Below are 20,726 nucleotides of genomic sequence, written 5' to 3' on the forward strand. Positions count from 1 at the left end.
CTACAGCTGATCTGTTATACCACGGTGGTGGTGGCCATGTTAACCAGTCAGGATGTATGTGAGAGTGGCATGAATTCCCTGTAATTATGCATGTTGTTCACGTTATATAATATCTGCATATTTAGTAAGCATCCTGTATCCAGTGAACAAAATGCACCAGCAGTACTTGAGACTGACTGACTGAGTTTGGTTTTACGTCGCTTTTAGCAATATTCCAGCAATATCACGGCAGGGGACACCAGAAATGGGCTTCACTCATTGTACCCATGTTGGGATTCGAACCCGGGTCTTCGGCGTGACGAGCCAACGCTTTAACCACTAGACTACCCCACCGTCCCAGTACTTGAGAAGTGTAACTTACCTGGATAAGGTTAAAATGTCATCAAAAAAGGTCCTCACTTCATAAGTAAATAATCAAGTGAATGAGGCCTAAAGGTCATAGAAATGTAGCTATAATTCTGATAATTTGAGCAAAATAATTTGTCATAAGAACGTAAGTTCAGAGGAATACATAAGGGAGATTGACATTGACTTGGGAGAACTTAAGAACATAAGGGAGATTGATATTGACTTGAGAGAATTTAAGAACATGGTTCAAATGCAAAGATCAAAATCTAAAATACCAAGAAAAACTCATCACTGTGTTGAACCCACTAAATAAACATTGTCAGATTTGCCAGAACTGGCAGCATGAGGCCAGGGAACCAATTGGGTTGTGACGTTTGGTGGAGACAAGCACGTGAAGTGTCAGCTTCATTGTTGAAGTAACTGTTGAAGCACGAAGAATGCTGGACAGAAATGTGACAACAAAACAGCTCAGGTGAGCTAACATCAATCCAGATCTAAAAGTATTATTTGAAAATATGTTATCATGATTACCCAAAATAATAAGTTAATGACAGTTTAGTAAACACTTTGAACAACTAATTTTAATACTATACTCATGGACTGATTGACTGAAAGAGTTTGGTTTTACGCCGCTTTTAGCAATATTCCAGCAACATCACGGCAGGGGGACACCAGAAATGGGCTTCACACATTGTACCCATGTGGGGATTCGAACCCGGGTCTTCGGCAAGTATACTCATGGAAACGAATAAGGGAAACCATGAAAGTGCAAGTGTTCCGTTATTTATTTCCAGATTTTCACCCACAGCGCAATACAAAACATGACAAGAAACCCGGAATAGAGTATGGGGACACTTGCACTTTCGTATGTTCCTTTATTCGTTTCCATGAGTTTATCAACTGTAGAAACATGATGAATTTAATGACATTTGCCTTCAATGGTGGTATTAATGAAGTTTTGATATGCTGTACAGTCTGACCCTGGGCACTAAATGTGGCAAGCATGCATGAGCTATTCCATTCCATTAACTGTTGAAGTTGCCAACAAAATGTTTTGCATAAGTGTCAACAATATGACCAGAATGAACAGTGAGTGTTGCAGACATTTAGTAGCGTATATGACCGAAGATAAGTCGATCGCATAGATAAGCTGACGTCCTAACTTGACCCTTAAAATCAGTATCAAAATGTTCCGTACATAAGCCGAATCACCAACCCTTCGTTCATCGTCTCCTCGTGATTGTCTTCGGAAATGGATTGCAACAAATCCATACTGAATTACGCAAGTAAATCCAGTTGTAACACAACTTAGTAATAAATAGAGATTATTTCACGAGCAAGTGTGTCATATAACTTACACAAAACGAGTGAAATTTTGTATCGCATGAGCGAGAGTGTGGGCATTACATAATTTTGCACGAGTTTTGTATGAGTCATATGACACACTTACTCGAGTGTAATAATTTCTTTATTATCCATTTTATTCAAGTACACATGTGCAGTGAAACATGCTAACCAAGTGTGACGTCCTCTTTACTGACGTCAAGTTCAATTGTTTAATGACGTAACAGACATCTAGCGAGTGAGTTTTACGCCGCACTCAGCAATATTTCAGCTATATGGCGGCGGTCTGTAAATAATTGAGTCTGGACCAGACAAGCCAGTGATCAACAGCATGAGCATCAATACGCGTAATTGGGAACCGATGACAGCGAGCCTCCCGTAAGTTGCCTTTTACGACAAGCATGGGTTACTGTTCTTTGCTCATCTGGACTTACATTCGTAATCAAGCTTACTAATGTTATATTAATTGCCATGAAATCTGTGTTTCTCTGAATTTCATGAGTGAGTGAGAGAGTGATTTTAGATTTACGCCGCACTCAGCAATATTCCAGCTATATGGCGGTGGAAGCAGTTACGTAGTGCTGAACATAAAAAAATACAAATAATAGTCCAAATCAGTTGTGTCTTTTTGGGCTTAGTCATCCTTGGTGGTATTACCCTGTATTCCCCCATTGTCTTAATAATTAATACGATCTGGTGATTTTAATCCTATAACGGTAACAACTGGCAAAAGAGGAACACCCCCTCATGACGCACAACAAGGTCAACAAATAATGTAAATGTAATGTAAATTGGAGTTGTATTTTTTAAAATTCTGTTTTAAGACATATTTTTCCGTACAGCATTTATGTTTCATCACAAAACGCAAATGCAAACAAACATGTTTCTAACGGGCCAGGGGAGAAAGACCACCCCACCCCCTACAAATTCCTAGTCCCCATCCTAGGTAGAGTGGGACCCGGATACCCGGACCCCAGATATCCAGAAACCTCGCATTCCGGTCAATTTTCATTAAATTAAAAAAAAATCTCTTACGTTTTAAAAGTGACTGTCTAAAACGGATATGAGGTTTCCGGACAGTAAATTTTACAAACCAACCGGCTAAATCAACACAAAAGTGACGTCACTTATCTGCATGAAGCTTTGATCTTCCGCTGACCGTGTGAAGTGAAGCAGAGTCCCATGTGTCTTCACACGAGACAAGGTCTGCTAATCCGGATTAATGAACGGTCCGCAGGGAATTGGTGGTGATTAGTAGGCCTATCTAACACGGGTGAACCATTCAGTTCTAACTGTTACATTGTGTATACAGTTGTTAAAGGCTCTTAATGTCCATCAATATAGGTTTGATGATAATGAACAGTTTGGATTTTCCTTGAGGTGTAATGAAAAATCCAGATATTCAGTTATCCAGATGATTTACGCAACAACGAATGAGTCCGAGTATCCAGGGTCTCACTGTATACAAAGTTTAATGGCCAGTCTTCTATACTATGTTTTCCCTTCACATACTACCATCATGATGTGTGTTTCTTGTTATCGGTCCACTCAGCAATTCCAGCTATATTATGCCAGCCTGTAAAACACCGAGTGTAATGACCAAACCCCTTCAGGGCCTCCTACAATGCGGTTGGGTTGTCCAGTACCAAACCTGGAGTCCCCAGACGTTACCGAATTGGTCGTCTCTTATGACCTGCAATAAGTAGCTGGGGGCCAACATGCTCAGGAGTAGAAATGTTTTTAAAAGCATTCTGATCACAGAGTCAACAGTCACCACACTGTAATTTATTGTTTTGTATCACCATAAAATATTACAGTGCACATTAACATACTATCTACATGGCACTCATTGACTGGGGCATTAACAATAGAGTATACTGGTTCATGCTCAGAAACCAACTGAATAAAGGCAAGTTATATGTCATTGCTTAGTAGCTATTAACTCGGTTTGATAAAACAATTTGATTTCTTAAAACTCTCTCAGTGTCCCAGCCACTTATAACAGCATATACAGGTAACCAAAGTTCATCCCATTCTGAAAACAGATTATTTTCCAATATGGTTGCCAGATCAGATGCAAACTTCTGCTGCACAAACAATGATTTAAGCTCAACTGTCTTGTCAGGTGAACTGGCTAAGAATTCATATTTTACAGGGCTCAATAAAACTGAAAAATGTTCAAATGGTAAATGTTCAAATTAATGGAACACCTATGGAAGCCAGGGATGTTCCTGAACCTGGTGAGAGAGTGATATCTGAATGTGTGCATACTTCTATATGCAGTGTTAAAACAACCGTGACATTGTCTGTACAGGTCCAGGTCACGCGCTGACATACACTTGGGATTCACTGATGACACAAGGGAAACCACACACATCCACTACAGCAGGCGCCTCTCTTCATGCAGGTCGGTTTCCATTGAAGGGCAGTGGAGTGGCATCTGTGATGGAGACAACGGTCAGGCCTGCCATCTGCAGTCCTTTCAGGGCAGGCTGGAACAGGGAAACAGTTGACCTGAGTCAGTGGGTCGGCTTTAGTGAAACTTTGAACAGTATTTCGAACTTACGCTAAGCGCCAGCTTGATATGTCGGGAAAGACCAAGTGATGCTGGTCTTTGATGTATCACTTACCAGCATGCATGCATAAAAAAACTGACATTCCAAGACTTTTAAGTGCAAACTGATGCAAAAGTCATTGCATTCCTAAGATGATTTTCAAAGTTGTATTCCCCTAGCAACTTGAATGTTGAAGTAAAAGCATGTCTGGTTTAATTACCCAGGCCTGCAATCTCTGCCCATGAACTCCCAAGGGGTTAAGTGTAAACAGATAAAAACATAATACAATTATGTAGTGTACCGAGGTATTTTGGGTGTCTCCTTCACCTTGACCCTCAATGTTATCCAGTCACATTGGAGAACATAACTTGTTTTGAACTTTGATACTGAAAGCTACGCAAGTCACCACATAATACTACCAATGCCTGACAAGTTCACTTAGGGCAGATAATGATTCACAAAAGAAACCAAGGGATTCCTAATTTGAGAAGGGTATAATCAACCTTTAATGAAGACAGGTGCTTTTATCATCTTCATGCTAATGAAATTACCATTGCTGATTTAGAACGTGGATGAAAAGTATAAACACATTTATATTCAAAAGGGTAGACAGCTGATCAAAGAACCAGTGCCCTTCAGTAAACCTGAAACGACAATGTAGTCCAGCATTCGCTGTTAGCGGCCAGCTTCTTCAGCCCTCATGTATGACACATGTTTGTACACCAACCAGCCCGTACTGTCTTGCTTGCAGGACACTGGTTCAGGCTGTTTGCTGGTGTGTGTTTGTGTTCACTGCTTGAAATGTTTTGTGTCGGGTTTCTTTGGGCAACATGTTCTCCGTCAATCTACCACCAACATGGAGAGATGAGCAATACCTAACCCTTCTTTCATTCAAGTGGCTTGTTACATACTTCAATCCTTCAAAAAATGTTACAGCACAGTGGTAATTTCTGCCGCTGAAACGTTAGACTGTTTAATGTTAGACCGTTGGGTAAGACTAAATAGTTACCATTCTGCCCGGTCCAATGCCCTTGATGCTGACACGAACCTTGGTCACTCCTTTGGACACTCCTTTCTGTAATGAGACATGGGCCTCCTTTCACAAAGCACTAAGGTGATCATAAGTCACTAAGGTAACCTTAGTGCAGTGTTAAAGAATGGGAGTTAAGGTTAACCTTAGTAAAGGTTGCTTCATGAAAGGAGCCCCTGGTGTTACAGTTCCTCACCACATCTGTATCTACCTAGAGACTGTCTCAAGGCCAGAGGGGTGGCGGGGCACAGTTTGCAATACTTTAATATGCCAGTTGGCCATCAGGGCCTGCTGCTGCTGCCTGCAGGCTTTAAAATCTACGAGCCCTGAATGAAATCTGCAGGCCCATTTTATTAAAGTCAAACCAATAAAAACAAAATAGACTACACTGTACACAGTTTCACACTTTCTACAAAATCAACTAGCAAAGCCTATGGTGCAGAGAAACGTTTTTATTTGTTAAAGACTGGTGGTGACATTCCTATGTGCAAAGCACTGGAATACCAGGAAGTGAAACTAAGTTTTCGTAACATGATGGATCATGGATGATTCCTGAACGTTAATAAAGAAAATAATTAAGGGAAATATTCCTGTTGGAAAAAAAGACAGATAATTTACAGAAGGCCACAAGGGCCTGCAAATATCTGAAACTGCCGGCCTTATTTCAAAACGCTGCGGTAGGGTAGCCTAGTGGTTAAGGCGTTGACTTGTCATGCAGAAGACGCGGGTTCAATTCCCCACATGGGCACAATGTGTGAAGCCCATTTCTGGTGTTTCCCGCCGTGATATTGCTGGAATATTGTTAAAAGCGGCATAAAGCTAAACTCACTCGCTCACTCTCAAGGCCAACAAAAAAGTCTCAGTAAATTGAACATCTGGGTCCAAGACAGGCGACTTCACTTTACTTTTATGCATGTTACACTTGTCCTGTCACTGAACAAGTTCAGTAGCCACAAGTCCATCAAAGATGGGGATTTCAATGCTAGACTGGCAAAACCTAACCTCTGACACTCTGAATGTATGATCACGAGAATAGAAAAGTATTATTCACTCTACAATATTGTTTAGTATGGAACATGATTTTATGGATAACAACTTCTTTATTTCGTGAGTGCGTCATTTCGATACAGATTCTTGTACCGTTGTCAAGCAAGAGTGATACATGAAGTGGAGGAGCTGCATATATATACTGTATATAACAATGAAACAACATACATTGTAATTGACAAAAGAAAGAACATAATTGCCATAATTGGTTAAGCAGTAAGCTGATGAAGCCAGTGAGTACACAAAGGATAGTGAATGGAAGCCAGAGATGTATAAATACAGGAGTAGTTACAATGAAGGAGATGTTTATACAATAGGTGCGATGTTTATTCAATAGGTTGGGCTCGGTGGAGGAGTGGATCATAATCTGATGGAATGAAGTATCCTTGGTCACGGTTGATGGTGGGCTTATGGCGTTCGATGTGAATGGCTTCGGTGAGCTTGCGTTTAGTGAAGTCCGTTTGGTTGTTGGCGAGAATGGTGAAGTCAGACCACTCTATTTGATGATTGGGGTTTGCTTTGATGTGGCCTGCCTGTTGGTTCAGGAGTCGGCTGATTTGATGTGATGGCTTACCTATGTAGGGAATGGATATCTTGATGGGGGCTGATTCTGGTTTAGATCGTTTGGCAGGAGGTGAAAGCGTTGCTTCGATGGTTCTGTTGACTATTTCAGGTGGGTAGTGGTTGCGTTCTACAAAGACTTTCCTTAGGTGTTCAATTTCTTCTTGTAGGTTTGTTGAGCAGATGTTTTTGGCTCTTCTGGTCAATGTAGAGATGATGCCGGTCTTGACTTTAGGTGGGTGGTTGGAGTTGTAGTGGATGTATTGATCCGTATGGGTAGGTTTTCTGTACACGGAGGTCTGGAGTTGGTTGCAGGAGGTGCGGGATACAAGGACATCAAGGAAAAAGTAGTTGGTTGTTCTGCTCTGTTTCAATGGTGAATTTGATGCTGGGATGTTGGTTGTTGAGATGGGCTGAGGAGCTGCTTTGGATCTTTGTTGAGGTTGGAGGATGACGAAGGTGTCATCCACTTTATGCGGTACCAGCAGGAAGGTTTGAAGGGTGCAGTTTCTAGGGCCCCTATCTTCAAGGTCGGTCATGTAAATTTCTGTTAGGATTGGGGGTAGTGGGGAGCCCATGGGAAGTCCGTGGATTTGCTCATAGATGGCATCGCCCCAGGTAAAGTAGGTGGAGTTGATGCAGGCGGTGGTGAGGCTGATGATAGAGTCGGTAGAGAGGCTAGTGTTGAGGGGTTGTTGGAGGGTGTCAATTATGTGGCGTAGTGCTTGGAGGGCTTCTTCCCGAGGTACATTGGTGAATAGGTCCACAATGTCGTAGCTGATGATGGGACCTGGGTTGGTGATGTCACGGATCTTGCAGCAGAAGTCAGTCATATTTATCATGCAGCGTTTTTAGCGTGGCCTTATGCTGACGGTTGAGCTTTGTAGTCGGATCCCTCTTCATCCTTTTGTAGGTTGAGGTGTCGTCTAGGAGGTTGTCCACCATGGAGTGGAAGTGGTCCTTGTCCAAGACTACAGTGGCTCTGCCCTTGTCGTCTGGGGCAATGACAATATCACGATGTTGTTTTAGTTGTCTGATGGCTTGTTTATCAGCTGGTGTGATGTTTGGTTTCTGAGGCTGGGCTTTGTGGAGAATACTGGTGATCTGGTGTCGGAGGAAGTCAACCTTTCCACCGGGTGCAAGTTGTTGGAGACCTTTTTCAATGTTGGCGATAAACATGTCCGAGTTGATTTTGGGTGGTGTAGGGGCAAATTTGAGACCTTTGGCAAGGGCACTGACCTGTTGGTTGGTGAGTTGTTTATTGCTGCGGTTGACGACTGTGTTGTGGATGGTTGGTGCTGTGGTTTTCTTGCGTTTGGTTCCTGAGGCAGTGAGTTCTTGTAGTTTCTTGATGTGTCCGGTCTTAGTTGAGGTGTCTAGTTTGTTGTTGGCGGTAGTCTGGGCAGTTCGTAAGGAGGAGAAGAGTTCTGGGTCAAGGGTGGAGCTGAGGGAGGTGTGGAGGTCATTGTCAAGGTCATTGTAAAGCAAGAGTGATACATGAAGTGGAGGACCTGCATATATATACTGTATATAACAATGAAACAACATACATTGTAATTGACAAAGGAAACACTCTTGCTTGACAACGGTACAAGAATCTGTATCGAAACGACGCACTCACGAAATAAAGAAGTTGTTATCCATAAAAACGTGTTCCATATTGTACGTCTCAACTTCTAAAAATGCCACTCAAACAAGTAATATTGTTTAGTTTTGACAGCTCAAACACCAACACTGAGTTCGTCAAATCCATCTAAAAAACCCTTCTTTTTCAAAGTAACTTGAAATGATAAAAGAGAAAGGTAAAAAAGTGTTTTTTCATTGATGGACTTGGACTATCTGACTGTCACTGTTGGAGTCATAAAACTACCATCAAGGTATAAATTGTCATTGCCAGGGGCTTAGCGCTACATGAAAGGAATTGTATAGTGCTTGCATGGGGCTGATTGTTTTACATGCCCCTGTGCTTCCAACATGAACATTAGTATTACAAGCCCCTGTGGTTAGAAGCATCTCACTGACCTCTCCAAGTGCCAAAGCAGCTGCCTGTCCGGCAACATTGGTCCCCTTCCTGGTGTTCCGAAACCCCACAGAGCCCTGCAACACCCAAGCATTTACAAGTGAAACACTTCTCTCTTTTCCAGGCTACAATGTACAGCAGTTGTTATCAAACTATCATATAATCACTGACTATTTGTTCTTCAAAAAGATGGTAAAGCAGTTTGTTTGATACAAATTTTGATGAATAAGTTTGCTCCTCTTATACTCACCCCACTTTCACTGGCCATCGCCATTCCTACAACACAAGCAGGTCAATACATTAGTGTTTATTCACAATCTGAAAAAAATGGGCATTAAAGATGAGAGTCTTCCTGTCATTTGTTTTATCAATTTAGAGTTGCATTATTCCATTATGAACAATACCACCACATGACGCCAGGGATTCTCAATCATACAACATACATTCATATGGTGAACAAACTTGCTGCTGTGGGTAATCCCTCCATTAACCGACAAACAATTCTTTCATCACCATTCGAACATAACTATTGCAAGTCTTACCAACCAAATTCTAGTACAGCTCCTTAAATTAATCAGTCTTTATGTGAGACCATTCCTGTCATGGACCTGACAAACCAATACCCAATTCAAGCTACCACTACCCTTCCTCCCCTTCCCCAAACATCATGTGACAAGGGCTGACCAATGAATGCTTTAGTCATCTCTTGTTGCCATGTCTCAAGAAACTAATCCTGTTATTACTTCATAAGGTACTTTTATTATGTTTATAGTATGTATACAGCCAGTAAACACAAGCATCTTGTTACTGTTCTAAACCTCTGTCACCATATAGGCCTACCTTCCCCATTTGTGAGAGTGACGATTGTGTTGTTGTGTGTGGCCTTGACATGGACGATGTGAAGCTTGTCAAACCTGACCCCATCTACCAGCATCCCTGCAGTCTCCATTGTCGGATACACCGAGCCGGGGCTGAAGGGAGATAGATGTACACGTCACATGTAGCCACAGTTATCACAACAGTGGAGCAAGACCTGTGATATATAATGTAATGTAAGTTGAACTTACTAAATGTTGTCAATCTAACACTTGATGAAGTTCAAGATATTCTCCTCTCTCTCGATCCATCAAAAGCTACAGGACCAGATGGAATAGGAAACAGATTTCTGAAAGTCATGGTGAAAAGTTTAGCTCCTCTATTAACAAAACTATTTAACTTGCCTCTTCAGAAATTCACGTTTCCAGCCGTCTGGAAAGAAGCGTCAGTCATGCCTCTCCATAAAAAAAATAGTGTAAATGAACGTTCCAATTACAGACCGGTCGCACTTACGAGCTGTTTGTTTTAGAAAAAATGTGGTTTTAAACATGCATTTAATTACTTTAGAGACAATGATGTTTTAACCAATTTACAATCAGGTTTTATGCCAGGCAACTCTACCGTTAACCAATTAACTTATTTGCATGATTTTATAGCGAAAGGACTTGATGAAGGTAAAGAGGTCAGAGCTGTTTTTGCGACATTAGTAAGGCATTTGATAAGGTATGGCACAAGGGCATCATTTCTAAACTTAAAAACTATGGCATTGGTGGATCACTTTTGAATTGGTTTGAAATGTATTTACAAAACAGATCACAAAAAGTCGTCATTAATGGATACAGTTCCGAATATAAACCTGTACTTGCTGGCGTCCCACAAGGTTCCATATTGGGACCCTTACTTTTTATTGTATACATAAATGATTTAGTAGATGGTATAAAAAGCCACATACGTTTATTTTCTGACGACACCTCACTTTACGTAATTGTAGATGATCGTGATACTGCCGTATCCTGTCAGAATGATGATTTAAACCGTACAGTCAAGTCGCGTTAATCCGACCTCCGTTTATCCGACAATCGGCTTTATCCGACTCTTTTGTCGTTAACAAATTGGCTGATCTTGATGCGTTTGAAAATATTCAACAAACTCTCGGGAAAATCACGAGCAAGGCTGAATGTCAGAAAAGCATCAAAGACTTTTTTGTTAGGAAAACAGTGTACTGTACATGTATCATACGGGTTTCGTCATAGGTTTATGGAAGCGTGTACATGAATGTGAAACATGTGAATAAATGGTTTTATTCGTAAAATTTATACATGTGGTTGTTATTACACATGAGGTTTATAAATGTTGTGCATTTTTATGTTATGTGCTAATAAAATATATGAACTCTGAATTAATTTTCGTTTTAGTATTATTTACAGTAACTTTGGGAATATGAATCATGATTGTCCTGTTTTCGATCATTGACGTGATCTGTCCTCCGAATTCGATAATCTGACATCCTCGATAATCCGTCAATTTGCTGTGCAACGGACGATGTCGATTAACGCGATTTGACTGTATATCTAGCTGGGCAGACAAGTGGCAAGTTACCTCCAACCCTGATAAAACCGAAACAATAAATTTTTCTCGTAAACATAAAAATGATACGATTCCGACCTTGAACATGAACCAAACCCTGATACGAGAAGTGGAAAGTCATAAACACCTAGGTATATCTCTACAGAGTTATTGTTGATGGAAAGGTCATATTGAAGATATTGTTAAGAAAGTTAGCCCCATGATAAACTGTCTGCAAAGTTTTAAATATCACCTCTCCAGAAAAACGCTAGAAACCATGTACAAATCGTTTGTGATGCCGATATTTGACTATTGTTGTCATATCTGGGATAATTGTACAAATGATCAGTCCCTTATTCTTGAACGGTTACATCGAGATGCACTTCTTACAACATGCGGCGCATTTCGTGGCGCTAGTCATCATAGGTTATATATCGAAACAAAGTCTAAACCATTAAAAGAAAGAAGGCGCGACATTAAACTAATACATTTTTACAAGATGAATAACGATCTCGCACCTGACTACCTCTGTGACCTTGTCCCTATATTTGTCTCTGAAAACAGTCAATATTATCTCCGTAATAAATTTATGTTATAAACAATAAAGTGTAGGACTAAAATATATGAAAAGTCGTTCCTACCTGACACAATTAAAATTTGGAATTCATTACCTGATAATTTAGTATTCGCTAACTCAGTTGGTGAATTCAAATCTCTGCTTAAAAATGATGAATAAAATAATTATCTAAATCATGGCAGTCGATTCTGTCAGATCGTACACTGTTGACTTAAGCTTGGTTGTAATGATTTGAATGCGGATAAAGTAAATAGACATATTTCGAACAACCCTGGATGCGCTTGTGGATACCACAATGAAGATACTGTTCATTATCTTTTTACATGTAAGTTATACACTGCTATTAGAAATAATACCTACTTCTATGTAAATGCCCACAATCTCCAAACTGTGTTATACGGAATACCTCCGGCAAACAACAATGTCAATAAGAACATAATAGAGTCCCTGCATCAATACATCTTTAAGTCTAAACGATTGATAAATTATTCTAGACAATTATATGCAATCAATTAGTGAAGTTTAACTGCAAGCTGAAGGTTTATAAGCACCTACAACGCACATATATGAATTAATTTGTCGGTTTTGTATCCAGTTCTTGAGTATTTTGTTTAAATGATATCTGTACTGGTGAGGTATTGATATAAGCAGAATTCTGCTTGTTTACCAAACCAGATTCTCTAGAAATAAAAACATGTTTAAAGCATATAATGTATTATACACCAAGCCTGGGCTGAGGCAGACAGATGTACACATGTAACCATGGTTATCACAACAGTGGAGCAAGACCTGTTTTCTTTCCTCCTGTTTTATACACAAGAGAAGGGGCTGCAGTGAGATACATAGTGTGTTACACGAGTATTACTTTGGTACCAATTATCACACAACAGCCTCCAAAAGAACCCCTGAAGTTATGCTGCTCTTTGCAATCAGTGAGTGGTCAACAAATTGAGAGGAGGAAGTGTGTTGGGTTGATTTTTATGCCAGTTGGCAGGTGGACAACATAATGTGTAAACTGACTTTGATGCCACCTTGGACAATATTCCGGAAATCATGGTTAGGGAACTTTATACTGCTTATATCACAACAGATGGTCAACAGAGTGAGTGAGTGAGTGAGTGAGTGAGTGAGTGAGTGAGTGAGTGAGTGAGTGAGTGAGTGAGTGAGTGAGTGAGTGAGTGAGTGAGTGAGTGAGTGAGTGAGTGAGTGAGTGAGTGAGTGAGTGAGTGAGTGAGTGAGTGAGTGAGTGAGTGAGTGAGTGAGTGAGTGAGTGGAGTGAGTGAGTGAGTGAGTGAGTGAGTGAGTGAGTGAGTGAGTGAGTGAGTGAGTGAGTGAGTGAGTGAGTGAGTGAGTGAGTGAGTGAGTGAGTGAGTGAGTGAGTAGTGAGTGGCAGCTATGGTGTGACTGCATGAAGGTTGGTCCCAGGGTCTATGATTCCATTCCACAATGGATTCACCTTAGGTATCCATTGTAACAACTGATCTCCTTTTCCATCAATTCTCAATATCTGGACTTGGACCTGTCCCATGTTTATTGCCACTGAATTCCAATGGACATTTGATGGTATAAACATCATAAACAAAGACAAAAAACAAATATTAATAGATAACATAGATACAAAAACACATTGTCCAAACTTTAAATTAGATATGAATGTCATTTCAACACATAGTTGAAAAAAGCAGTTTCACAAACTCACCGAAATTCTTCCACCTCGATGTTTTCATCACCAGAAAGAGGTTCCGTTTTCTGGGCTAACAAGAACTTTTTATGCCGGTTGTCCTTGTCCAGGACTGTTAGCAGTGGAGACGAGTGAAGAACTGCTGTCTGTCCACATCCACCTGGCAAAATAATCATTTCATATGTTGCTTTAAAACATCATTCTTTATGACAACACACTGGAATGTTAGTTGATGTGTCCTGTTTTTTTATTTTTGGAAACATAATTGCGTTATTATTGTGGCTAGAGTCTAAAGTATTGTAATCTGTGGTGGTGTTTTGGCTGAATTGAATAGACATTATGGCAGTTAAAGATTTTGAGAAAAGTCTACAAAATTGCTTTGACTGTTAGCTTCAGTGAGTAGATCTTGCACAACATTTTTTCTGAGAAATGTTAGCATTGTCAAATGAAGTTGGTTTGTGAATGAGTGAGTGAGTGAGTTAACATTTCTATAGTCTGTTTGGGTTCAAATGAGAACAACAAATGATTAAATAACTCGAAATTGGGATAAGTGCACAAAACATACATAAGACACTCGGTCCTGAAACCTCTGTACCCAACAGGATCTGAAATCTGACGTTTTTGATCGATCACGGAAAAAGTTGTTTAAGAAGCTTTCATGTAATAGACCGGGAAGTAGACATTTGTTATTAAAGTAAAAATCCTTTGATGTTGGGGGGCTGACTGTGCATGTTGTTTTAAGGGATTAACATTCTGGGTTATACTAAATTCTGAACTACCTAACGAAATAGATGATATAAACTCACCCTGTTATCACTTACATGATTGAAATCAATCAAGTTGATATGAACTCTCTAAGTTTGACAATCATTGACTGACATTGATTGACACTGATTAATATAAGTGAACACCAACTCAACAATTTTGATACATAATATGCTGGCCATACTTTCAAATTCATCACTTTCATTATAGCAAACCAGCAGTTACAGTATACGTTCATTCCGACTTCACGAGGTGGTAGATATCTATGTATCGATGGGTACATGTTCAGAACGAACCGTAAGAGAAATGCTGAATCTCAATAGGCACGGTGATTCTCTATGTTCAGCTGGTAATGAATTCCATAATGTAACAGTATCTGGAAGAAAGGACCTCGCATAATTTACAGATTTACAGTTTATAGTCTGAAGATTTGGATCCCCGCGCAGAATATAACCAACGATATCCGATACTCTAGGCAGAACAAGGTTACTAAGGTAACTTGGCATAGTGTTATTAACCATTTTGTAAAAGATAGTCATTTTATGAAGGTACCTTCTACGACAACGGGTAACGTTGTATTTCTTTGTATATTTTATGATGGCTGGTACCACAAACAGCACCACACACGGTTCTTAGAGCATCAAGACTGAGCTTTTCAAGTATATCTGCTTGCTGTTTAAAGTACTGTCGGAAATGCTAGAAAAATGCTTTTGACTTATATTTAAAATTCAGAGGTATTACAGTTACTTAAATAAGAAATATCACTTCAAGAAACATCTACCTAATGTAGACCGAGGGAATAAATTTTGAGACATGCTCTAAAATGTGTTTTTACTGATGAAAATACCCAAAACTTAGAAAAATAAGGGGTAGTGTGGCATTATTTGATACAAACATTAATTGCCTGTGATACGTCATCAGCATCCACGGTATCGACAGGTGAAATTGACACCTGAGCACAGGCTCGTGCGTGTGGTCATCTCAATAGATGTTTTCTGCAAAATGTTGAATATGTGTACGTATAGTATGCGTATAGTATACGTATCGGTTATGTAAGGGATCATTTGTGTATGTGTGTTTGTTTTGAAATAAACATACTAATTACTGTACATTGGAAAGAATCCTATCACTTGTGTGATCTTATCGACTGATTGTAGACATGTGCAACGTTTTAATAAATGTTTTGCATGTCAACAGTATATTTCATTGAAAAAATATGGATGTAACTCGGTCAGTTTAATCTATTTGTGAACATTGGCCAAAGATTTAACGAAGTCACTGGTGTAGCTTCTTTAGAATATATAAAGTTTGTAGACCGCCCGTCTAAGCACTCCCTTGTCAAAGTTGTCAAGGATGGTTTCACGTGCCAGTTTTGAGACGGTCCCTGTCTTGTCTGATTTGTTTACTATATTGTAAACTTGTTGGTAAGACATGCCAACAGCTCTACAAGTTCTGTAATAAACCCTTTCTAAACTAATGAAAGGTTTACCTCTGTCTTTTTTAAGCAGAAAAAAACTATAAACCTTTGCAACAATCGACTGCAAATCGTTGGCCATAGTGGACACTCTGATAAAAATGTGCATGCAAGACGGGAAACTTATTTATCAAGACTTAACATTTATATTAATATTTCTTCAATAAAGAAACGATAATTAAGTAAAGTAACACAAACATTCAACATTTATTTGTTTAGGAAAAACGTTAAATTCATATTTTTACACCACCTGTATTATTAGCATAAATGTAAAGACTATTTCAGATTTCTGTTGTTGAACTAAAAAAATCTTAAGTTGCTGTTTTGGTACCAAATTCTCTCCTGTAAACTGCCCTTTAAATGCATGGGAATGTTAAATCAATTAAAATAACAATTAGGTAGACAATAGGCGAGTTGATATATTGACAACATAGTTCATTTATCACCTTTATAAAGATATTAAGGCTAAAAAGCATTTTTCTAGCATTTCCGACAGTACTTTAGTACAATTATCCCATATATGACTGCAATAATCAAAAACTGGTAATATGAACTGTTTGTACATGGTTTCTAATGTTTTTCGGTTTAAACGATATTGGAGACTTCTTAGACAATTCACCATTGGTGCAACCTTTTTAGCACAGTCGTTAATGTGTTCATTCCAAGAGCAATCATGCTGAAGTATAAGACCTAAATGTTTATGGCTTTGTATGAAATTAATGACATTACCATTCATGGTTAGGTTCGGCATTGGAGATGGTTGCAATTTACGAGTAAAGCACATTGACTCTGTCGTATTGGGATTAAAAGATACTTGCCATTTTTCTGCCCATTCGGCAATTCGCTGTAAATCGTTCATCTCATTAGCAGTAGTGTTGGGAATCGGTTAAAATCTCGTAATTGATGATTGGTTCATTACAACTGATCAATCATCGAAAATAATTGGTTAGTGTCATTTATAAAATTTTCCTGGTTATATTTGTTTATGCACATAAAATAAAGAATATACATGCAGTTCCTTGGGGTGATTTTTGCAAATTGCACATCTTTAAAAGATGACTAGTATGTTAGGAACATAAATTTCTTGTCGTCTTTAAAATAAATTCAGTTGTGACTTGGAACGAGCATGTAGTGTTCATGAAATGTAACACACAAAACCAACCGTGTGAAAAATATTGTTAATGCAAAAAGTGTTCCAGAATTGTTTGTGTTCGATTATGAGAAAACATGATCGATTGCTTGGACGTTTAGTCATTGTGACCAATCTTCGATTTTTTCAATTAATCGGACCACCACTAATTAGCAGTTACCCCAGGATCATCAATGATAGCATATAAAGAAGTATCATCTGCAAAAAGGTGTATATTGCTATTTATACCTTCAACTATATCATCTATATAAACAATAAACAAGAGCGTCCCCCAAAACAACTTTATTATCAGATCTATATCCATTAATTATGACAAGTTGTTCTCTATTTTCAAAAAACTCTCAAACCATAAGATAATAATATTTCCACATTTCTGCATGTTTTCTAAGTGAATATAAATTATATCTAAACTAATACTGTTTTGATTTTTTGCTTTTAGTAGTTTTAGGTTGAAGACGTATGGCTCAACGCCCTTGCCGATATGCCAGACGACCCTCGCTGTCTTCAGCTTGACGACTATGTGACGACGTCCTGGGTTGAAGGTGATCTACCAGTCCACTCATGGAACCACTATGAGACAACAGGACCACAGACGAACAACCATCTGGAAGGGTGGCATGGACGTCTGAAGAAGATTGTATCCAAGGCTCATTCAAATTTGTTTGTGATGTTGTCTTTTCTGCGGTCAGAACAGAAACTGAATGAAATCTGCCAGTCCAGTATGGTGAAAGTATCTTGAGTGTTTCTAAATTCACTATATTGTTGTTGGCAAATAAGTTGGTTTGTTTCAGATTTCTTCAATTTAGTTAATGTTAGCTCAATCTTTGGCCGTACTAACTGCCATGGTGGAAAAGAGAAAAGCTGAGTTGGGGCTATATTTTCTACATTGATTTTTGCTTCAGAAACAGCAGATTATATTCTTATTCCAAGTGGTGGAACGAGTGATGATTTGTTATTGTAGAGTTCTTTATGAAGATGATTAAAACACAGTCCTATGCAGGGCTGGATATAGTAGAGTGTAATTTAGAAACATACTGTAAAGATAATTCAAGACGGCATAGTTTTAGCAATGGCTCATCAGCCACTACATGAATCTGTGAGGTTCTGAAGGCTCCAAGGAAAAGCCTTAGGCCTTAGCGATGGATTGAATATAATTTAGTCTCTTTTGTTAAGTAATTTACTTCCTGGGACCGTGAGAAGATGTTTAGTTAAGTGGTATTGTTTACTTATCCGAGTTTAGTTAATCAGACTCTAATAGTGATAATTAATGAAGAAATTTGCCGGGACCAAAGAATAGCGTCTACTTATCTAGTCTGTTTAGTTAGCGGTCTTTACTTAGGCAGTTTATAATCTAGTTTTAAATTGCTGTTACAACCCCCACCATAAATGATGAAGTCGTAATCCAGTTTAGAATGGATTAGAGCTCTGTACACATTATACTGACTCCGAGCCGACCAGTCCTTGTCTTACCCATTTATGCCGAGCGCCAGGCAGGGATCAACAAGTACCATATTTAAACTCTTTTGGTATAACGCGGCAGGGGACCCTGTACAACTTTAATAGGTGTACTATCTAACTATAGTTGGTCTGTGATGCATTCAAACTTCTCACCTGGACAGACTGGCTGCAGCCTCATCAAAGGAACAACACAGGTGAAAGGTCGTCTCAGACCGATAAGCACAGAGCGAAACATGACTAACTTGAAAAAATCTCAACTTCTGAAAAACAAGACAAATCAAAGATTAAATATCAGCAGATGATAAACTGATGACGTTAAACTCAATACACATAATAAATCTTGCTAATGAAAAAAGCATAAACCTTAAAATCTACAGGCCCTGAATGAAATCTGCAGGCCCATCTTGTTAAAGTCAAACCAACACAAAACAAAATAGACACTGTACACAGTTTCACACTGTTTCTACAAAATCAATTAGCAAAGCCTATGGCGCAGAGAGACGTTTTTATTTGTTAAAGACTGGTGTTGACATTCCCATGCTTTGCGCAGAAGTGAATCAGTACGTTATCGCAACATGATATGGATCATGGATGATTCCCGAAAATTAATAAAGAAAAGAATTATGGCAAAGATTCCAGTTGAAAAAAGAAAGGACATATAATTTACTGAAGGCCACTACTGAAGGCCACAAGGGCCTGCAAATATTTGAAACTGCCGGCCTGAACAATAACAACTGGCGCTGTCCCTATATTCTGCAAATATTTAAAACCGCCAGCCCTACCTCGGCTGTGCCTATATTCTGGCCGATTATTTCGAACGCTGCGGCGAATGGGATTGGGTGGTACGGCTCGCTGACTTGGTTGAGACATGTCATCGTATCCCAAATGCATAGATTGATGCTTATGCTGTTGATCACTCCATTGTCTGGTCCAGACTGCCGTCTGCTGTGCCGTCTGCTGTGTGCAGCATTAAACAACAAACCAACCAAAACTAATCTAAATAAATACCCAGTCTGCATCAGATGTTTACTGATACAACATTCATTGCATTGGTTTAGTATACAGACATCTCTACAAACATGGGTTATTCACTATAACAGAATATCTCATGCCATCCAAACAAGTTTAGTGTGAGTTTAGTGTGAGCTCCCGGCCTAGCTGTTTGCTCCTGACAGACTGACAGAGGGAGCCCGATTACCTGGGTTATTTTCAAAGAGGAAATGGTATTAGGACATTTTCATGGTTGTATTGACACAAAATTCTTCCGTTTATTTACCAAATTTGAAAAAATACTTTGGTGTAAATATAGACTCTGTTCGCCCCCAGGCTTGCGGTTTGAGTTGATAATGTAAGATTAGGGTAAAGCTAAAGGTAGCCTAGAAGTTTAGCCGGGTGACCGTGGGGCTCCGAATCTTCACACAGTTCATGGAATGCGGTCGAGTTCTAGAAAAATGAATCCATATGAAACGTATCTACAGAATTTCTCCAACGTGCTGGCCTTGTAACGTGCACATTAATAACCTCTTATGCTAACTGTGTCATATTCACCTAGTTTATGGGTCGACCTCATGCAACACCATGTTTCGCGACAGGAACTGAGAGTTACCTGCCCTTACCATTTTTCATTCGGAAGATCTCGTACATATCCGTCATCACTCGGCACACGTCAATCACACCTATTCGAGACCAACACGCATTACATCTGTTCATTAAGTTTGAATCCCTTCCATTGTTGTTTTCAACAGTTAAAATTTCACGATATAAAATTTCTGCGACACACTGAGTTTATAATTATGACTTTGTATTTTATTCCTTGAATGAGTAATTTTAACACCAATGATAGAATTGAATGAATCTTATAAAAATATGAGATCTTAATTCTCTATAGAATATGCCCTTTAACGAGAAAGTTTAATCCCAAACATAACATATGTTACATAATCAATTCTCGCTTTCGAAGTTACGAAAGGTCGTTCGTTGCTACTTTGGAATCCTACCTAATTTCGACCGCACACTGTCAAACATATAGTTGTGTCGAACTGAGATTGGTCGAACTAAGTCGAAGTAAAGACTTCGTATTATTTCTTTGTTATTTTAACCATTTCTATTATGCCGAACCTCGGAAAACGCAGTAGGTCACATCAACTTTGATTGTAATTTTACTATATGTAAACATATACATTATCTTGCTGTCAACGATCCTAAATAGCTCTGACAGTAAAATACCACACTGCAGTTTTTGCTGACAATCTGACAGTCGAGAAATCTAGATTGAACAAGATTGGTTTTTGAGACATTTCAAGGGTCCACTGGACTACGGCTTGGTGTGTTGGT

At 39.1% G+C, this 20,726-nt stretch overlaps 1 protein-coding gene across 1 annotated transcript; it reads right to left on the minus strand.

Annotated features, from left to right (window-relative positions):
• Positions 1-3,457: 3,457 nt before the first annotated feature.
• Positions 3,458-19,999, minus strand: LOC124253387 (30S ribosomal protein S11-like). Its single transcript, XM_046687137.1, has 8 exons — positions 19,941-19,999; positions 18,546-18,652; positions 13,564-13,705; positions 9,746-9,876; positions 9,156-9,181; positions 8,908-8,982; positions 5,257-5,322; positions 3,458-4,184 (listed from the first exon to the last, which is right to left on the minus strand). Exons 2-8 carry the CDS (start codon positions 18,625-18,627, stop codon positions 4,092-4,094), a joined length of 615 nt encoding a protein of 204 aa, XP_046543093.1. The 5' UTR covers positions 18,628-18,652; positions 19,941-19,999; the 3' UTR covers positions 3,458-4,091.
• Positions 20,000-20,726: the final 727 nt, after the last annotated feature.

The sequence above is a fragment of the Haliotis rubra genome, unplaced genomic scaffold, assembly GCF_003918875.1.
Source record: "Haliotis rubra isolate DU_JTF1 unplaced genomic scaffold, ASM391887v1 Scf54, whole genome shotgun sequence".
NCBI classification, from domain to species: Eukaryota; Metazoa; Mollusca; class Gastropoda; order Lepetellida; family Haliotidae; genus Haliotis; species Haliotis rubra.

What these genes read in the sequence shown, in the direction of transcription:
- LOC124253387 (XM_046687137.1), bottom strand. Translation starts at nt 18,627, where the DNA reads ATGTTTCGCTCTGTGCTTATCGGTCTGAGACGACCTTTCACCTGTGTT. An exon ending in ATCGAGGTGGAAGAATTTCG is followed by an intron (nt 9,877 to 13,563) that starts GTGAGTTTGTGA and finishes ATCTCCCTTCAG; the next exon opens with CCCCGGCTCGGTGTATCCGA. An exon ending in CGATGGCCAGTGAAAGTGGG is followed by an intron (nt 8,983 to 9,155) that starts GTGAGTATAAGA and finishes TGGGTGTTGCAG; the next exon opens with GGCTCTGTGGGGTTTCGGAA.